General features: G+C 47.8%; 2 protein-coding genes across 4 annotated transcripts; one reads left to right on the top strand and one right to left on the bottom strand.

Annotated features, from left to right (window-relative positions):
- Positions 1 to 1,190: 1,190 nt before the first annotated feature.
- LOC147252778 (beta-2 adrenergic receptor) lies at positions 1,191 to 3,893 on the top strand. 2 transcript variants are annotated; one of them, XM_086217049.1, is made up of 2 exons: positions 1,191 to 1,344; positions 2,554 to 3,893. In XM_086217049.1, exon 2 carries the CDS (start codon positions 2,587 to 2,589, stop codon positions 3,619 to 3,621), a length of 1,035 nt encoding a protein of 344 aa, XP_086073175.1. In that variant the 5' UTR covers positions 1,191 to 1,344; positions 2,554 to 2,586; the 3' UTR covers positions 3,622 to 3,893. The 2 variants fall into 2 exon arrangements, with proteins under 2 accessions (XP_086073175.1, XP_086073174.1); XM_086217048.1 differs by having other exon boundaries at positions 2,422 to 3,893.
- Positions 3,894 to 8,445: 4,552 nt separating this feature from the next.
- ndufaf6 (NADH:ubiquinone oxidoreductase complex assembly factor 6) lies at positions 8,446 to 19,378 on the bottom strand. Of its 2 annotated transcripts, none has more exons than XM_086217587.1 (9): positions 19,131 to 19,278; positions 16,755 to 16,858; positions 15,884 to 16,006; positions 15,569 to 15,625; positions 15,036 to 15,138; positions 14,740 to 14,873; positions 13,446 to 13,547; positions 12,109 to 12,165; positions 8,446 to 10,223 (listed from the first exon to the last, which is right to left on the bottom strand). In XM_086217587.1, exons 2-9 carry the CDS (start codon positions 16,773 to 16,775, stop codon positions 10,095 to 10,097), a joined length of 726 nt encoding a protein of 241 aa, XP_086073713.1. In that variant the 5' UTR covers positions 16,776 to 16,858; positions 19,131 to 19,278; the 3' UTR covers positions 8,446 to 10,094. The 2 variants fall into 2 exon arrangements, with proteins under 2 accessions (XP_086073713.1, XP_086073712.1); XM_086217586.1 differs by having other exon boundaries at positions 8,451 to 10,223; positions 16,759 to 16,858; positions 19,131 to 19,378.
- Between the last annotated feature and the right edge of the window lie 175 nt (positions 19,379 to 19,553).

Below are 19,553 nucleotides of genomic sequence, written 5' to 3'. Positions count from 1 at the left end.
CACAAATACATATGTCGTGTATGTGCGCTAAACTTGAGCAGTCCGTTGACCCAATGGAGGCAAGGATCATGTGTGTCCCTGTAGGATCATGTGTGTCCCTGTAGGATAATGTGTGTTCCTGTAGGTTCATGTGTGTTCCTGTAGGATCATGTGTGTTCCTGTAGGATCATGTGTGTTCCTGTAGGATCATGTGTGTTCCTGTAGGATCATGTGTGTTCCTGTATGATCATGTGTGTTCCTGTAGGTTCATGTGTGTTCCTGTAGGATCATGTGTGTTCCTGTAGGATCATGTGTGTCCCTGTAGGTTCATGTGTGTTCCTGTAGGACCATGTTTCCTGTAGGATCATGTGTGTTCCTGTAGGATCATGTGTGTTCCTGTAGGATCATGTATGTCCCTGTAGGATCATGTGTGTTCCTGTGGGTTCATGTTTCCTGTAGGATCATGGGTTCCTGTAGGATCATGTGTGTTCCCGTAGGTTCATGTTTCCTGTAGGATCATGTGTTCCTGTAGGATCATGTGTGTTCCTGTAGGTTCATGTTTCCTGTAGGATCATGTGTTCCTGTAGGATCATGTGTGTTCCAGTAGGTTCCTGTGTAACTATCAGAAACATTTACGCACACACGCATCTGTATATATGTATATACAGATGCGTGTGTATATATGTGTATACATATACATCTGTATATACATATATTCAGATGTTTATGTATATATGTGTATACATATACATCTATGTACATGTACATCTGTATATATGTATATACAGATGTACATGTACATATACACATATGTGTGAGTGTATGTGCGCGCCTGTCTCGGTCTCTTCGTCTCTGCTCGTCACCTGTAGTCGGGAAAAAACTATGAAATAAATAATTGTGGGGCCTTGAATTCATTTGTATGTATTTGTGTTTTTGAGAACGTCATTATCTTAAGAACTCGTTTCATAATGTCGCCTCGTCCGAGGAAGCTTTGGCAGTAGAAGTACTGTGATACAACGCACACCTGTGACGAGCGGAGTGGCAGAAAGTTCCAGCTTGACTCGCAGAGGCGGGGGTGCCGGCTAATTCCCGGCGGGGCAGGCGGACTCCCCCCCTGACACGCTCGCTGTCATCAGCGTCCTCAGCCAATGGAGGAACCCGCGGTGGAGACGCTTTAACCGTCCCACCGGAGCGCGCAGCAGACCAGTCACGCCACGCAACCACCCGCGCCCGGGAGAGTCCGCCCATGGTTATGGACTCCGGCTCCTCCGGTGGTATCCAGGTGTTCCGCGGGGAGCTGCTGGGGGTCTCCGGGGGTGAGGCTGCTGCCTCACGGAGCGCCGCCGCCGCCGCCGCGTCCTCAAAGTGAGTGGAGGTGCGAGGAGCAGAGGCTGCTGGTGTCTCTGCTCATCAGGCCGTGAGTGGAAGCTTCGGCTGCTGAGATGTGGGTTTAAAGAAGTGTGGTGTGGTGATGAGCGCGTCAGAGTCCCGGAGGACGCGGGAGCTAACGGGTCCGTTCGCGCGGGAAGGTGGATTTCTGTCCGCGTCCCGGGGATTGCTGGCTGAGAGTTTTTGCATGACTGCGCGCTGGAGATGCGAGGCTGCAGGAAATGTCATCTGAAACTGAGAAGCCAGATCAGCGGTGACAGGGGAGCCCGCAGCCGCGTCCCAGAAACCCAGAGCTCCGTCCCCCAACGGTTAGGACACGAGTTCAGATACTCGCGCTTCATCAGAGTTTATTTCAGGAATCATGAACACTCGCTGCCTACAGGTTCTGCAGGAGAAGTAGTTGCAGCTCCTGCAGCTCCAGGACACCTGAGCTGGGGGCCAAATCCTCATCGAGGTGGATGATCAGGGACCTGACAGGGGACCTCATGAGGGACCTGACCGGGGACTTGATGAAGGACCTGACGGGGGACTTGATGAGGGACCTGACCGGGGACCTGATGAAGGACCTTACCAGGGACCTGATGAAGGACCTGACGGGGGACTTGATGAGGGACCTGACCGGGGACCTGATGAAGGACCTGACGGGGGACTTGATGAGGGACCTGATGAAGGACCTGATGGGGGACGTGGATGTCCAGGAACCTGCAGCGTGTGTTTGTTTGTGTCTCTGTGGATTAAAGCTGCAGCAGCCAGCTGGGTTGTGTTTACTACGACAGTCAGCTTAGATTATGACATCACCTCTCCTCCAGCTGGGGGGAGGAGCATCCATCCATCCAGCATCCTCTCGCTGGAGGGAGGAGCATCTGTTTGTCCGTCCATCCGCCCACCCATCCCTTATGCATTAATCATCCACCCATCCATCATCTTCCAGCTGGAGGGAGGAGCATCAGTCTCTCCTCCTTCCATCATTCCTTCCTTCATGTGTCGTATCATCAAGGTTGGCTCCCATTGGCCGGCGACATCAGGAATGATCCACTTTCTTTGTCTCATCAGACTTTCGAGGATGATTCTGTGTCTCCGGTTCCTGGTCAGCTCTCATCTACGTCTTGGAGGTTTCTATGCTGCTTGGAACTGCGTCGCCGTACGTCTCAACGTGACTTCCTTCCATGTTTGCTGTGATTTCAGGTCATGGCGTAAACGCGCAGCGTCGGTTCATCAATGATTGAGAGCGGCATGACGACCATGTTGGACAGAGCTGAGGCGGCGCACTGCACCGTGTGCTGCTGTACGCTGGCCAACAAAATCCTGATGGTGCTCTTCATGGTGCTGCTGGTCTTCGCCATCTTGTTTGGGAACTTGGTGACCCTGGCCGTGGTGCTGGGGACCAAACACTTCCACACACCGCAGGGCTACCTGAAGGCATCGCTGGCTGTGGCCGATCTGGCCGTGGGGATATTCGTGGTGCCACTCTCCGTCTATGCTGAAATCTATCTTATGGTGACTGACTCAGTGCCAGAGTGGACGTCATACAACTCCCAGTTGGTTAGTTTTCACCCCTGCAACGTCATCGGGCCCATCTTCGCTGGGTGCACCTTGGTCTCCATCACCACCATCTTCTTGCTGACCATTGAGCGAAGCATCGCCGTGTTGCGGCCGCTGCACAAAGACTCTGTGATTACACGTAAAAGGACCACGATCCTCATCGTCCTCTCCTGGGTGGGGAGCTTCTTTTTGGCTGTGTCTCCGATGGTTTTCAGCCGCGAGATTGCGCTGGAGTACAACTCTTGCAGCCGAATGTGTAACTACGCTCTGGGGACCATCAGCGAGTTCCCCTCCCAGGCCTGGAACATCCTCCTGCTCTTCCCAGCGTTTGACTTCACCCTTCTGGGTGGTACTGTTGTCATCAACATCATTTCTCTGTCCAGCATCAGGCAGCATTCGAAACGCAGGAAACACCTGGCGGAGGCTGAGTGCCAAAGCACCAGCAAGCCCACCTTCTCCGACATCAAGGCAGCTAAGACCATCGGGACGCTGACAGTGGCCTTCACTGCCTCCTTCACACCCATCGCTGTTTTTGTGGTGGGGAATGTTTTGGGGAATAAGTGGTGCAACTTCTCATTTTTTGCCTTCTGGATTTTGGCCACGAACAGTTGCTGGAATGTCATTATTTACAGCGTGAGGGATCAGAAGTTCAGGCTGTGCGCTCACAAGCTCCTCTCGCCTTTCCAGAGAAGAGACACCACCAAAACCTGAAGGTGGGGGGGCAGCCGACGAGCCTGAGCACCGTTTCTGTTTGTGACCCATCATGAGTCTTGTTAAGAGACACATCTGCATGTCTTGTGAAATTCTGCTGTTGTGAAAATTAGTCTGGAAAGTGTTCAGGTCTCAAGTGTTGGATATTAAAGATGGCGGGTGTTTGTCCTCTTCTCTGTAACGTTGTGATAAATGAGGTCTGTGGATGGTTGTTAACTCGAGTGTCATAAATGTGTTGTCAGGCTTCACAACAATCTTCTTATTAAATTGTATTTGGATGCACAGACAGCTGTCATTTTTATTCTTAAGTCAGTGAAACACCCTTCCAAAAGGTAACGAAGGTCCTTTTTACCAAACCTTGCACGAAAGAGGTCATGACCTTCTTAGTTGTGAGCCATCGATGTGTTGGAGCGGACAAACCCAAGAAATGTCTTGAGTTTTAATCATCGGCCCCCTTAAAAAAACTGAACCAAAGAAAAGGTGGAGCCAAAGGTGCATTGACGAAAGGAGGAGCTGGTAAGTGGGTGTTGGAGCTGAGACGGTGGGAAAGCAACAAGCCGTCTTCCATCGCTCACTGCTTTTCATCTGATCATCGATGAAGTCGAAGTAAATACTAGCAGTTTATTCATGGTGGTTCAGAGGCCCTGCAGCCTCTTCTTTTTTTCGGTTATTGACAATTAAATTTAGCTTCTTAAGCTTTTGTTGAAACTCAGTTTGTGTTTGTGAAAACGAGAAGTCATGTATGAGAATTAAAGGACACAAAAACATGTCTTTCTACATGCTCGATGTCTCAGTCGTCCCGACCCGTCCCCCTTTTGTCGGCAGTATTTACCCTCATTCTTCGACCCGCTCAGCAACCTCGCTTCACAGGAGTGATGTGACACGTCCGCAGCAGCAAAAACCATAAATGTCACAGCCTTTTATGAGCAACTGCATGCTCCCTCATGCTCTTTTGTTTGCCTGCTCTGTCTGCCCCTAATATTTCTGCATCTCAGAGCATCCGTCTGAGGCCGGATGTCACAACAATGATCCTCTTCTTCATTAACAAGCTGAAGTGGCTTTCGTCTCTGACTTGTGTCCTCTGGTGTCGATGCACCTCAGTGTCAGGCAGAAGTGGCCTCAACAGCAACAACCTGTTAATCACCCACCGAGAATTCAGGGCATTCTCTGCTCTTTACAGAACCATAACAACGCCAACAACCATGACCAGGAGCTGGAGACAGAAAATCTTTGTCAAGTTGACCTCAGACAAACCTGACATGAACAAACGACAACCCCTGCCATGTTTAACAGATCTGACCCAAAACTGAGGGGTTCGTCCTTGGCTGAGCGACACCTCAGACCACATCTGATGAAAATCTTAGTGTTGACAGGATCCTGCTGAGAGTCACAAACAGGACGGAGGCAACACAGGAACGAGTTCTCCGAGTAGAACCTCCAGCTTCCTGGTCTCCAGGTCAGTGACCTGAAATCAGGTGTGTATTTCCAGCAGTTGGAGACATCAGCGGGTTCAGTTCTACGTCAGATCCACCAGTAAACACCAGACTGGTGGATGGTGGAGGTTCAGTTCTACATCAGATCCACCACTAAACACCAGACCGGTGGATGGTGGAGGTTCAGTTCTACATCAGATCCACCACTAAACACCAGACCGGTGGATGGTGGAGGTTCAGTTCTACATCAGATCCACCACTAAACACCAGACCGGTGGATGGTGGAGGTTCAGTTCTACATCAGATCCACCAGTAAACACCAGACTGGTGGATGGTGGAGGTTCAGTTCTACATCAGATCCACCAGTAAACACCAGACCGGTGGATGGTGGAGGTTCAGTTCTACATCAGATCCACCAGTAAACACCAGACCGGTGGATGGTGGAGGTTCAGTTCTACATCAGATCCACCAGTAAACACCAGACCGGTGGATGGTGGAGGTTCAGGTCTACATCAGATCCACCAGTAAACACCAGACTGGTGGATGGTGGAGGTTCAGTTCTACGTCAGATCCACCAGTAAACACCAGACCGGTGGATGGTGGAGGTTCAGTTCTACATCAGATCCACCAGTAACACCAGACTGGTGGATGTTTGAGGTTCAGTTCTACATCAGATCCACCAGTAAACACCAGACTGGTGGATGGTGGAGGTTCAGTTCTACATCAGATCCACCAGTAAACACCAGACCGGTGGATGGTGGAGGTTCAGTTCTACATCAGATCCACCAGTAAACACCAGACCGGTGGATGGTGGAGGTTCAGTTCTACATCAGATCCACCAGTAAACACCAGACTGGTGGATGGTGGAGGTTCAGTTCTACATCAGATCCACCAGTAAACACCAGACCGGTGGATGTTGGAGGTTCAGTTCTACATCAGATCCACCAGTAAACACCAGACTGATGGATGGTGGAGTCTTAAAAACCTGGGTTGCTAACAAGAGTGGAGAGGAGCCTACAGAGGTCATGGAGGTCATTAGAGGTCATCAGGGGGAAACACAAGAAGCCTCAAGCTTCATGGTGGTGACCTTGAAGTCATGTGACCCTGATGTAGTTCCTTCATAGGCTACCATTAGCTTAGCACTGCTAACGTAGCATCCAGGCTTCCAGCATCATCAGAGGGTTCATCAGTGAAGATGATCTTGATGAACTGAACCTGGAAGATCATCAACTTCTGTTCACCAGAGCTGATTTACTGAGTCAATCACCACAATCACATGGAGCGATCCTATTGGCTGCTGGGGGAGGAGCCAGGAGATGACCACTTTCTGTTGGTGGAGGAACCAGGAGATGACCACTTCCTGTTGGTGGAGGAACCAGGAGATGACCACTTCCTGTTGGACTACAAAATTACCTCATCCTCTATTATTTGTGACACTAAAATGTGTTCACTCTGATCATGCAAAAATAAAGCCTGACTGACACTCTGCCTCTGAGAGTGAGGCTGTTCAATAATCCAATCAGACAACCAATCATTCCAATCAGTCAATCAGAGATGTGAGCGCCTCTCCAAGCAATAGCAGATGGGGCTTCTTAATTAGCTCAGATTCACGTGAAAACATGTCGGTGAGTCAATAAACTAAAAATACACCCGTGCTGATTTTTAAAGAGCATCTGAAGCAAGTTTGCCATGCAGGCCAGTGGTTTAGCACCAGCGACAGGAGGCTCTTTCCAGCTCTGCAGCATGAAAACAAACGCCAGCAGGACAAGAATTATTGAGAAGACAGAAACATTGTTTTTAGTTCAAAAATAACGTAGCCTGTACTCATCATCAGGTGTCAGACTTGGGTACCTGAACCTCAGGTGTCAAGACACATTTCTGCCCCCCCAGCAGAGATGAAACACTGTGACTACACTTTAGTTTTACAGTCTCCAGGCAGTTTTGGAGCTTCAGTACTGTACTTTAGTATCAATATTATATCAACATCAAGGTGTCAGTACTTTATGAAAGTATTTCAACCATGGAGAGTGAGTTTGTGTTCGGTGAACCCAACATCAAATAAATCTCTGCATTCACTAAAGAAGAATTTTGAGTTCAGGCCTTCACCAGAGTACCGTGGTACTGTAACGCACATCCAACATTAGCAAGTAGCTTTAGCATTAGCAGGTGATCATCAGCTGCTCAATGTCGTCATCGTCATGGCATCACGGCAGCTGCAGGAGCTCCATCCCATCCATGAATTAGTTTTTGAGGTCATTGTCATGATGTGTAGGGTTCTGTATTGACTGTATTTTTATTCTCTGGACCTTTTGAGCTCACGGTTGGCAAGCTAAGACCTGGAGGTATGATGTCATTGCTCAGAGGTTAATTTATGTGGAAATGTGGAAGTTGTTTGTTGTTTAGGACAAAAATCCTTGTGCAACAGTTTAAATGATAAAAAAGCTCACCATCAACCCAAAGACTGGTCCACGTTATTTTAGCAAATGACTTCACTCATGGGTGGCCCGGTGGTGCAGTGGTCCTCCCTGTGGCCCCCAGCAAGAAGGTTGTGGGTGGAGCCCCGGCTGCAGCACGGGGTCTTTCTGGGTGAGTCTCCATGTTCTCCCTGTTCCTGCTGGGTTCTCTCTGGTACTCCAGCTTCCTCCACAGTCCAAAGACATCAAGAGGGACCAGGTTAATCCAGACTCTAAATTGACCGTAGGCGTGGCTGGGAGAGCCAATGGTTGTCTGTCTCTATGTGTTGGCCCTGCCATGGACTGGTGACCTGTCCAGGGGGAAGGCTGCTGGGATAGGCTCCACCCCCACCACCCTCAACAGGAGAAGAGGGAGAACATGGAGGGATGGATGGAGGGATGATGGAGGGATGGATGATGGATGGATGGAGGGATGGATGGATGGAGGGAGGGATGAACTTCACTCATATAGATAAAAAAAACCAATTAACCCTTCAAAAAATATTTTCTTTATTTCTCATATTGTGTAGTTTTCTCAGCATTGAGACCAAAATATTTCACCCTAAATCTGCTGAAGCACATCCACCAGTTGCTGTGACACGGTTGATGATTTCTACTATCGTCTATATTTCCATCACCATTCACACGGAGGACGTAACCTGAACAACCCTAAGACGGCTTTCATCTTCTCGCGTATTTCACTCCCACAAATGCATCTGCGTCTCCTCTGCTTCATGTTCACTCGTGTGCTCTCATTGTTGTCTGCTACAACAGAATGGTGACTCATCTGTGGGATGCAGGTACAAGACAGACCTTGACGGCGGTCATTTGCTGATGGTGTTAGGCAGGAGCGAGGCTGAAAGTCTCTGTGGTGTGTTTGTTCCTATCAACGTGTCACATCCACATCGTCTGGGGCAGAAAAACATGAACCAAATAAATACATAAAAATAAAGTTGAAAGGTTTCATCTTTTATTAGGGATTCAAACTGATCACGTGACGTCTTCAAGCCTTTGAGTGACTAAACAAGCATCTTTTATCAAATGTTAACACTTGAGTCTTTATTTTGTTGTGGTTTACACGCAACAGGATCGGGCTGCAACCTGTGGGAGTCACAGACCCAGAGAACCAGAACCCTCACAGTACAGGCGACTGGAGGAACCAGCTGTCTATCGTAGGTCACCGTCCACCAATCAGATCGACCAACGGATGTGGAAGCTGAATCCAGTGGGTAGGAGTGTGAAAACATGGTTTCCACCTTCAGTGGTGTACTTTTGTCTTCTTTGGGGAAACAAATACTCTTGCTGGCCGGTCTCAGCAGGTAATTACAGGTCTCAGCTGTGATGGTGACAGCTGAAGGCTTAATTAAGGACTGATTAAGACATCTGTCACAGTAAAGAGCTGGGCGAGTGACCTGCGTTCCCGCCGCCAGCCTGAAAACTTCCTCTGAGCCGTTAACTGCTGCAGGCTTCACCTCCTCCACTCACCTGATGTACGTTTGTACTTTATCTTCGTTGCTTTTGCCTCCCGTGAGACTGAATATTTAACAGCTCCTTTACAGTTCAGTTGGTGGCTTCTAAGGGTCAATAGGTGCATTTATACATTTTCTCACATCATGAAACATTTAAGTCATGAAATATGCAGCACGCACAGGAACACATGGGGCCTCGAAGGCAGCATGCGTGTTTTCTACAAGGAAACGTGAGAGGATTTGCATGATACCCAGATGTAACGGTGCTCTTGTATTTTTATTTTTCTGTCTTATTACAATGGATTTATTATTTTACCCCAACCTGGCTCAATCCACTGATCTAGAGTCAGCCCTCACACGAGGCAGTGTGTGTCTGCAGAGAAGAAAGGACGATCATGACGATTCCTATTTGCGGTACGCAAAAATGAGTGTGCGTGTGTATCTGCACACTGAGCAACAAATCTAGTTCTTAGTGAAACCAGTCTGACTGTACAGATTTTCTCTGGTCTTTGGTGATCGAGGCTTCATCTGACTACAGCCTCAGTCCATGGAAGAGGTTGCGAGGTCAGGTGAGTCCAGGTCGTCTAGGATTGGGTGATTCGGTCGGAAACACTGATGACAGAAACAACACGGGAAGCGATCCTTCAGGTAAAGAAGCGGATTTTGCCTTTCAAGTAGTCAGGAATAGGCGTTTGGAGATCAACGAGACATTCGGCTCAACTGTCCATTAGCTGCTCATTAAATATACATGGCTGCCTCTCCACATTCTGGAACCACCAAAAAGTAGTTCAGGAGGGGAAATCACTCCTTCGTGGTTGGCTCAAGACATGTAATTATGACTACTGGAAAGACAAAATCAACTTTTTGGAGATCGCTTTCTCTTCTTGTCCATCAACTCCAGAGCCACGCGGCCCAGAGACCCGTCTCCCCTCAGGGCCCACGTTAGTTTATACAGACAACTCACGAAACCTCCCACAAAACGAAGACTCAAATTGCAGAAAACCAGAATGACGATTTGTGTTTTTTCTCATGATCATGGTAACACTTGCCCCCCCCCCCAGGAAGCCAGACTCTCTGGGCTCTGGTTGGACTGGAGTCACTGGGAAGGGGGACTGGTGTCAGTAGGTCTTCTTCCAGGAGCGCAGGTACAGCTGGATGGGGAGGAGGGGGTTTCTACTCTGCAGGCTTGGATGGAAAACATCAAAATCTGCCCTCCTCACTTTCTGCAGGTAGTCCTCCAGCACCACCTGCAGCACAGCACACCACAGAAGAAGAGTTCATCAGACAGACAGGAGCAGCTCTGGAGAACCACCTCTTCAAAACAACGGGACATTTCTTTGCTGCTGGCTGGTCGTTTCATCATCGTCAGCCTTCCTGCTGGCAGCTTTGCTGGGCAGCTGGAGGTGGAGGTGCTTTGTGGCTCCTGGGCTGATTGACGACTGATCATATTTGAGTAAATGAACATTGGTTTTATTTTATGAACCTTAAAAAGCTTTTGCCCATCAAAGGGGATTTTCGGTGCTGGACGCTTCCGCTGGGGGTGCTTGACAGCGTTACTTCAGCTGACACACTCATTGGTTGCTATGATACAGAATGTCAGCACAAGCAAATTTGGCGGTTCTTCCTCTGGATGAAAGAAAGACCATGAGGGGAGAGACGTCTGCAGATATCAGCTTCATCTGTGTATGCACACTGCAAAATGGAAGAAAAAATGGCGATTTCTCATAAAAAAACAAGTTTTACATCAAAATGTAACTCAAAAATTGTTCAAGCTTTGACAGGGTTTTGTGAATGAATGATGAAGCTCATGACAAACTGTGCATTTGATTCATTTGCTTTGAATATTTGTGATTTACTAAGTGCTAACACAACAATTGTGTGTGTGTGTGCGTGTGCTGGGTCTGCCTGCCGACGCCCCTGCAGTGGAGTTTCTCTACCTGGTTGGTTCAAAGATGAGGCATTAACGTCTCTCGGGCTTCAGCAGCGGCTCTGCTGATACTCGTCCTGCCACTCAGGTGGATTAAATTTTTAGAGTGAGAAAGGCGGAGCGGCTTGTTGTGTGTTCTCACGTGGATGAGCACGCTGAGCTGGAGCAACACTCACTCATGCACACAAATAACCTCAGCGATCCACCGCAGCTTGAAGACTGGGTTTCTAGATGCAGGAGGCCATGGGGGGGTGTTTTTGGGCAGAGAGGCCATGAGATATAAATCAGATCAACAATTACTCAATGTAGGGAGCGAGCTATGACTCATGGCCTCAAATCTTAAATTTAAAAACAAACATGGCGCTACCATGCATGAGTTGTTTCCAGTGAATGCACTGTCTGGACCGCTCAGCAAGATGGGGAGCGAGCGCCGCGTCAGCAAAGTGTTAGTGGATTCATGATCATACGGCTCGATGGAGACGATGTACATGACAGCGGACGATGACCTGGAGAGGTGGTTGTTAGCCATCAGCCTCTACTGGCTTCACGCTAAATATACGTGGCTGCTCCTTCTGCTTTGTGGAGTCTGTTCTCAAAGAACACAGGTGGCGCAAGTTCTGTTTCCAAAATGTTTTAAATACATAGAGGAGCGTAACATTAATCCTCTCAAAATGATGTCAGAGGGCCTATCGAGAGGCCTTCAGCCCGAGTGAAGACGCATCAAACGCCAATCAACTCGAGAAACAGAAGCTGCGACCACAAAGTTGTTCCAGCACCTTTAACAGCTCCCAGTAACGCTTCCACAGCTCCTGCTGCTAGCGTCCCACCGTGCGCCGCTAGGTAGGCTCACGCAAACTAGGGGCAGTTCCCCCCAACAGAGATGCGACGTGAACGGCTGATGAATCACATTCTTCATCTCAGACATCATTTTATTTTCTCAGGTCTGAGGACAATCAAACGTGGGGTCAATTTTTGTAAATCACTTTCAGCTCCCTGATGTCTTCTCATATGGAGGGGAAACACGTCTGTTTCCGTCTTCATGACAGATGGCTGCATCCCGGGGAAAACATATGTGCTCCAGTTCGACACAATCTCTCCTAAAAGCAACCTGGCATCACTGGTTCAGCCACTCAACTCAAAGAACAGATCCAGACGGGAGTTTGATGACACCCATCCAATCATCGGTTAGCTGCAGAAGGACTCACCGTCTGGAGGAAGGCCGGCGTCGCAGCTGCCGGGACGCTTTTGCTGAACGATCGTGCCTGAAGGCAACACACAGGAAATAAAAGCATCATTCTTCTGACAGGTGAACGTGGCATTGAAGCCATATTCACACAAATGAAAATGTGTCTCTTGAACATATTTAAATATATAATTCTGCTCTTGCTGAAATGGATGAATGCCATTAGGGATTAAGAGTATTTGATGTTCTACAGACACACAGCCTCCATAATTAACATGGTTTTCATGTTAATTAGTGAAGGACTCCCACTGACTGACAGTGAGGAGAGAACATCATGACAGACAGCATAAATCCTGTCTGTCCTTGTTGTTTGCAGCCTGCAGAGTCCTGGCTGTTGAGACTGTAGTTGACTGAAGAAACTCCAGGCATTAACAGATCTGCTAGCATGCTAGTGGACGCTAAAGAAAGCTAAGAAAACACTTAGCGCTGAGCTCATCAGCCCTATATTAGCAACTTGACTCAAAAATATGATCTTAATTCATGATCCAGGACATTTACTGAATCATCCATTGAGCTGCCAACATTTGCAAGCTGAAGAAACACAACACATTGTGCTTGAGTTTTCAAAATAAAAGCTCTTTTAGCGGCCTCAGCTCTCACTATGTCAACGATGTATGGAGAAATGTGGAGTAGCTCTCAGTGGTACTTGAAGAATCACACTAATAAATTAGATGCTCTGTTGCCATGACAACATTTGGCCAACCCTGAACTGCGTGATCCATGCAGATGGATTCTGGGTCTGCTGCCAGTTAAAAGGCAGTTCTTTGTCGCCGTGTCTCAGAAGTGTTTGCTCAGGGAGATTCACTTTGAACTACATTATCTTGAAGTGTTTGGTTCTAGACCTGCTGTCTTTGTCAGAGATCCTTTTTGTTGTGGTGCTAAATGACACCGGAACTGCCTAAAAATCCTTTATCTCACTTTTCACTTTTTAATAGTTCAGTGTGAAAGTTCTCGATTCCCAGTGAAGGGAATTCCCATAACAAACACCAGAAAATCTGTTCTCTCTCTGTCTGTCAGAACCTCATCGCCACACCAACACCATATAAGGCTCAGGAGGTTGAGATTTCCACGGATGAATGTCAGCTCCAGCATTGACACTCAGCGAGACTTACTTCGCTTCGGTGTACAACGTGAGTGAGGGGACAGTTGGTGCAGTAAATCCCGCTGTTATCAAGCCGAGCAGCTAAACTGATCGTTGATACGTGCAAAACGAGTGTGTGACGGTCTGCTATTTTGTTGAGGTTGATGCCAACTGGGGCGGTCATCCTGAGGTGTCTACGATAGCCGTGTGACACATACGTGCTGCAGGTGTACGTGAGCCTGGCTGGCGATGTCGTACACCACGTCTCGGACATTCTGCTCCCGGCTGCCGCGGATGAAGTCCTCTTGAGAAACGCCGTGCTGCAGCAACACACCAACACAGCTCCTGATGTCTGAGGTCTCAGCAGAGTCATCAGTTTGGTGCAAAAACACTTTCACAAATCTGGTTCGATCCAGAAAATCTGAATAACAGAGTTAAAGAATCGTGAAAGATTTGCAATGAAAGGAATCAGGGGTCTGGTTGCTTCTCGTGTTGTGATTCTCTACCTTGTATGAAAAGAAAACTGACTCATGAGCTACTGAGGGATTTGAAACTCATTTCTCAGGGATGTTTGAGTCACACTGGGCCACAGAAAGAGCTCTTATGTGCTGGGTGTTTTCAGAGCACCACTAGCGCCCTCTTCAGGCAGCAGAGCGGAGGGGACGTGAGGTGAGCACGCTCAGAAGGCCTCAGGTCATAAATGTCATCGCTCCAGCTGAAGATTTTAAGGGCAGAGGCTACATCTGCACGATATGCACTCCTCGACACGCACCGCCATCACCATCAGCAGCAGCGTGACCCTCCGTGTGGGACAGATGGCCCACACAACGCTGCACAGTGTGTATCTCAGGCAGGAGGGTTTAAATCTCAGGCTCTCTGGTTTTTGGCATATGGTTGTTGTGTAATGATCCTGCGCTGGTTTGATTTGACCACTGCTACAACAATATCATCTGACATCATGTGAAGCCGAGTCGATGAGCATGTGCAGGCATGCGTGCTGCTGCATGGTAACTTAGGGAACAGATCAGGAGCCAGGTGTGTAACCCCCCCCCACACACACACACACACACACACACAAACTGGTGTTATACAGGAAGAAAATGCAGGGCTGAAAAAGACCTGAAAGTATAAGCGCCTCCTACAACACAGGATGTTATTAAGACGACGGTACTGGAGGAAGCAGTTCACCGCTTCTCAGGATCTCGTGAGGACGCAGAGGTAAACAGAGACAAACGGGTGGCGGTGGGGCAGAAAGCCTCTGGTCCACAGCTGCTGGGTCGAGGCAGAGGGACAAACCCCACGGCTCCCCAGAGATGAGCTGCTCTGCTCTGCCATCGATCTCATCTTATTACTGATATTTGGGTGTATAGACAAAAACTGAACATGATCAACAGGCAAATAACATGGAAGTTTTAAGCCTGTAGCCACAATGTCACCGTCGAGGAGCCACAAACATGAGACAGCCTTCACAAAGTCTGAGACAAACCAGCCGTAAGCCAAGGGCAGACTCACCAGCATGCAGACGTCCATGGGCAGGTAAACTTTCCGCCGGCTGCTGTGATAAGGAGTCGCTCTCAGACACGTCACGATGCCTTGAGCTTTCCCAATGTGACTCGCCGTGTGGTCGGCGTGGACGTCTTTCACCCCTGTCAGCAAAAGCAGAGCCACAGTTTGATTATTACAGATCAAATTTCTTCACATAACTTCTTTCACTTTGTCCACAGCTGTTTCTCAACCCCCAAATCTACGAACAAAAAGACTGACTCTCGTATCTCCTGGAGCTGAGCAGCAGCACTACCTGCTCTCACCTAAACACTCCAGCAGCAGGTACAACAAGGACGACTGTGTGTTCTCCGCATACGCCTCCAGTTCCTGAAGGTTCCTGTACACCCTGTCTTCAAGGTCCTTTTCCTGAGACACACACACATTTGACTTTATTGACTTGACTTTACAGCGTCCTCCTCCTAGTGGGTCCACCAGCTCGTCTCAGATGTGGTCAGAACCTCCTTCAGAATGAGAACTGGACTCCACACAGTCAGGACTTTGATGAAGGCCCTGAGCCTGAAGACATTTACATGCTGAAGTAAAGTCATAGCGCCTCCTAGTGGTCACGGGAAGTGAGTGACAGATCTTTACTGGGAGACACGACCTGGAAGTATGTCTGTGGCTGCCATGATTTGAATTCACTAAAACTTCAAAGAGGTACGCCTCCTGTCGTCATGTGGTTCATGAAGAACTCCTTCAAACACCAGATATGTTTACATAGTATAAAAATCTCTCAATGCTCATGTTTAAAAAAACTACACATCTTCTTGTATCATATTACAACATTGTGTCTTACTCTCTCCGAGATGATCCTCAACAGCCATCTCTTGGTCAGGTTATGTTTCCTCACCGCCTGTGAATCAGCAGACAGACGAGCATGGGATCATCATCTTACACGACTGAGATCGCCACAGAAACAGAAGCGAATAAAAGACTACAAGTTACACTGCGAATTCAGAAAAGCTTTAAGTGATGTGAATGATAAAGAGTGCTATCTGTGGTTAGGGTTGTGTATTCTGGTGTTATACATGTAAAAGTCCAACTCAGGACAAGAGCTGCAACTCCACTTTTAAATGAAAATCAAACAATGTTTGGACAGGCTGGTCCTCACCTTCCAGAGCTCAGCGCTGACTGGCTGGTTTGGAGGCTCATCTCTGTAGATTTCCTCGATCGCCGTCTTCCAGAACTGCATCCTCATCAGACCGATGGTCTTCTGGGAGACGGAGTCCTTCACCTGGTGCAGGAACACACATGTGATACCTGGGATTAAATGTTTTCAGTGTGCAATTAAGTAATTTCACCCTCTGGACCCTTAAACCCACCAACAGGTTTTCAATGAATTAGTAAATTTAAAAACTGACACGGTACAATGACGTCATCAATGACATCATCCATCATAGCCGGAAGCTGCTAGAACACACAAAAGTATCATCAGATTTCCAGCTTTCTGACTTGAACCAGAATGATTGAACTATTTATGACTCTGAAGCCGTGATTGATTCAGCTGTCAGTCATGTGATCAAAACTCAGGTCAAGCTGGTGTGGACTGGTGCAGGATGCAGGAGGAGGTTGGAAACACGTCAATAGTTCAAAGCGTCCTCCTGTATTTTACAGTACTTGTGACACTCATGGACACTTGGGATGGATGTGTTGATTATGAGTTTTACTTTTTTTTGGTTGATTCTATTTTTTGTCTTCATGATTGATGGCACTAGAACTGTTACACTGCACCAACTACATGTTTGAGTTCTGTCTACTGCTAGTAGACTGCTGCTGTTTCCATAGCGATGCAGACATTTGTACTGACATGATCAGTGAGTCAGTTAACAAGTGTAGGAAGTAAAGGGGACCAGAAGGTGTACTAGATTCCTACATGATGTTCCAGTAAAATAGTAGTACAAGTAAGAGTAGTGGCAGCAGTAATAAGTGCATATTAGTACCAGTAACGTGTGTAATCCCCGTCAGTCCTGCAGTGGGAATACCTGCCTGAGCCAGCTCCACATTAAAGGCCCTCAGAGCCAGAGAGGAGTTCCGTGCCTTCTCTGGCAGGAGGAGGGAGGACACAAAACCCTCGTAGTCTCTGGACCTGGGGGAGGACGGGGGCAGGCATAAACTTGATTTATTTTTTTTATTCTTCAATACTTGTAGTTAAATTACATTGTTGATATTCAAGAGAAACGAGATCTATTGTAGGTAGAACTCATTTCATAGCTAATCCTAGTCCTACGCCTACTTTACCTTGTCCTGGAGATAGTCCTAATCCTGCACCACTTCCATCTAACTCCTGGAGCTAGTCCTAATCCTGCACCACTTCCATCTAATCCAAGAGCTAGTCCTAATCCTACACCTCTTCCATCAACTCCTGGTGCTAGTCCTAATCCTGCAACTCTTCCACCTAGTCCTAGAGATAGTCCTAATACTACACCTCTTCCATCTTGTCCTAGAGCTAGTCCTAATCCTACACCTCTTCCAATTTGTCCTGGAGCTAGTCCTAATCCTACACCTCTTCCACCTAGTCCTAGAGATAGTCCTAATACTACACCTCTTCCATCTTGTCCTGGAGCTAGTCCTAATCCTACACCTCTCTCATATTGTCCTGGAGCTAGTCCTAATCCTACACCTCTTCCAATTTGTCCTGGAGCTAGTCCTAATCCTACAACTCTTCCACCTAGTCCTAGAGATAGTCCTAACCCTACACCTCTTCCATCTTGTCCTGGAGCTAGTCCTAATCCTACACCTCTTCCATCTTGTCCTAGAGCTAGTCCTAATCCTACACCTCTTCCAATTTGTCCTGGAGCTAGTCCTAATCCTACACCTCTTCCACCTAGTCCTAGAGATAGTCCTAATACTACACCTCTTCCATCTTATCCTGGAGCTAGTCCAAATCCTACACCTCTTCCATCTTGTCCTAGAGCTAGTCCTAACCCTACACCTCTTCCATCTTGTCCTAGAGCTAGTCCTAACCCTACACCTCTTCCATCTTGTCCTGGAGCTAGTCCTAATCTTACACCTCTTCCATCTTGTCCTGGAGCTAGTCCTAATCCTACACCTCTTCCATCTTGTCCTGGAGCTAGTCCTAATCTTACACCTCTTCCATCTTGTCCTGGAGCTAGTCCTAATCCTACACCTACACCTCTTCCATCTTGTCCTGGAGCTAGTCCTAATCCTACACCTCTTCCATCTTGTCCTGGAGCTAGTCCTAATCCTACACCTCTTCCATCTTGTCCTGGAGCTAGTCCTAATCCTGCAACTCTTCCACCTAGTCCTAGAGATAGTCCTAATACTACACCTCTTCCATCTTGTCCTAGAGCTAGTCCTAATCCTACACCTCTTCCAATTTGTCCTGGAGCTAGTCCTAATCCTACACCTCTTCCACCTAGTCCTAGAGATAGTCCTAATACTACACCTCTTCCATCTTGTCCTGGAGCTAGTCCTAATCCTACACCTCTCTCATATTGTCCTGGAGCTAGTCCTAATCCTACACCTCTTCCAATTTGTCCTGGAGCTAGTCCTAATCCTACACCTCTTCCACCTAGTCCTAGAGATAGTCCTAACCCTACACCTCTTCCATCTTGTCCTGGAGCTAGTCCTAATCCTACACCTCTTCCATCTTGTCCTAGAGCTAGTCCTAATCCTACACCTCTTCCAATTTGTCCTGGAGCTAGTCCTAATCCTACACCTCTTCCACCTAGTCCTAGAGATAGTCCTAATACTACACCTCTTCCATCTTATCCTGGAGCTAGTCCAAATCCTACACCTCTTCCATCTTGTCCTAGAGCTAGTCCGAACCCTACACCTCTTCCATCTTGTCCTAGAGCTAGTCCTAACCCTACACCTCTTCCATCTTGTCCTGGAGCTAGTCCTAATCTTACACCTCTTCCATCTTGTCCTGGAGCTAGTCCTAATCTTACACCTCTTCCATCTTGTCCTGGAGCTAGTCCTAATCTTACACCTCTTCCATCTTGTCCTGGAGCTAGTCCTAATCCTACACCTACACCTCTTCCATCTTGTCCTGGAGCTAGTCCTAATCCTACACCTCTTCCATCTTGTCCTGGAGCTAGTCCTAATCCTACACCTCTTCCATCTTGTCCTAGAGCTAGTCCTAATCCTACACCACTTCTTAATAGTACTGTATTCGTCTTCGTCTAACATGCAAAGTGCTACCTACCCACTCCACGATGTGCTAGGTGATTAACACACGACCGGTATTTGTTTTTAAGAAGCGTTCTTCTATGTAGAACTGATTTTTACAGACTATAAGTGTTTTCCAGGATTAATGAAGACTCGTGGATGTGTAGCACACAGTGAGTCAACGACCACATGATTACCACAGCCTAACTAACGGTAGAACCACCCACCGGACCAGATCCAGGCAGTACTTCTCATGGTGCCGCTGGCCGTCCGCCGGCGCGCTGGTTGCGGCTCTCACACTCTGGATTCCAGCCGACCTCTGGACACACGAACTGCTGGATATTATCTTCCCTTGGAGAGCGTGAAACAGCGAGGTTTTACTGCTTAACAGCCCTTGTTTAGCACTAATACTCGCTGCCATCTTACCCTTCAACTTCCACCTTGTGTAACAAGAAAAGCATTCCCCCGGTCCGACCAAGAGTGGCTCGGCTACAACAACAAAACCATGAATCTTACATGTGGTAGTAAAAATGACAAATATAACCAGTGACGTGCGGTCAGGGGAGGCAAGTGAGGCCGTGCCTCACCTGTCATCATGGAAAGAAAAAAATGTAAATTGAAAAAAATAAATGTCATTATTGTATTTATCC

Source organism: Aulostomus chinensis, chromosome 11 (assembly GCF_037954235.1).
Source record: "Aulostomus chinensis isolate RoL2024-O1b breed Wild chromosome 11, RoL_Achi_v1.0, whole genome shotgun sequence".
Classification (NCBI taxonomy): Eukaryota; Metazoa; Chordata; class Actinopteri; order Syngnathiformes; family Aulostomidae; genus Aulostomus; species Aulostomus chinensis.
The sequence above is the reverse complement of the archived record's forward strand: the minus strand, read 5'-3'. Positions and strand labels throughout refer to the sequence as shown.

Bases quoted from the DNA above. Each gene is read 5' to 3' on its own strand.
- LOC147252778 (XM_086217049.1), top strand. From the start codon at position 2,587: ATGATTGAGAGCGGCATGACGACCATGTTGGACAGAGCTGAGGCGGCG.
- ndufaf6 (XM_086217586.1), bottom strand. From the start codon at position 19,324: ATGGCAGCGAGTATTAGTGCTAAACAAGGGCTGTTAAGCAGTAAAACC. The intron at 15,626-15,883 runs GTGAGGACCAGC...GCTGATTCACAG, and splicing joins TCAGCGCTGAGCTCTGGAAG to GCGGTGAGGAAACATAACCT. The intron at 12,166-13,445 runs GTATGTGTCACA...TGTTGCCTTCAG, and splicing joins CTCACGTACACCTGCAGCAC to GCACGATCGTTCAGCAAAAG.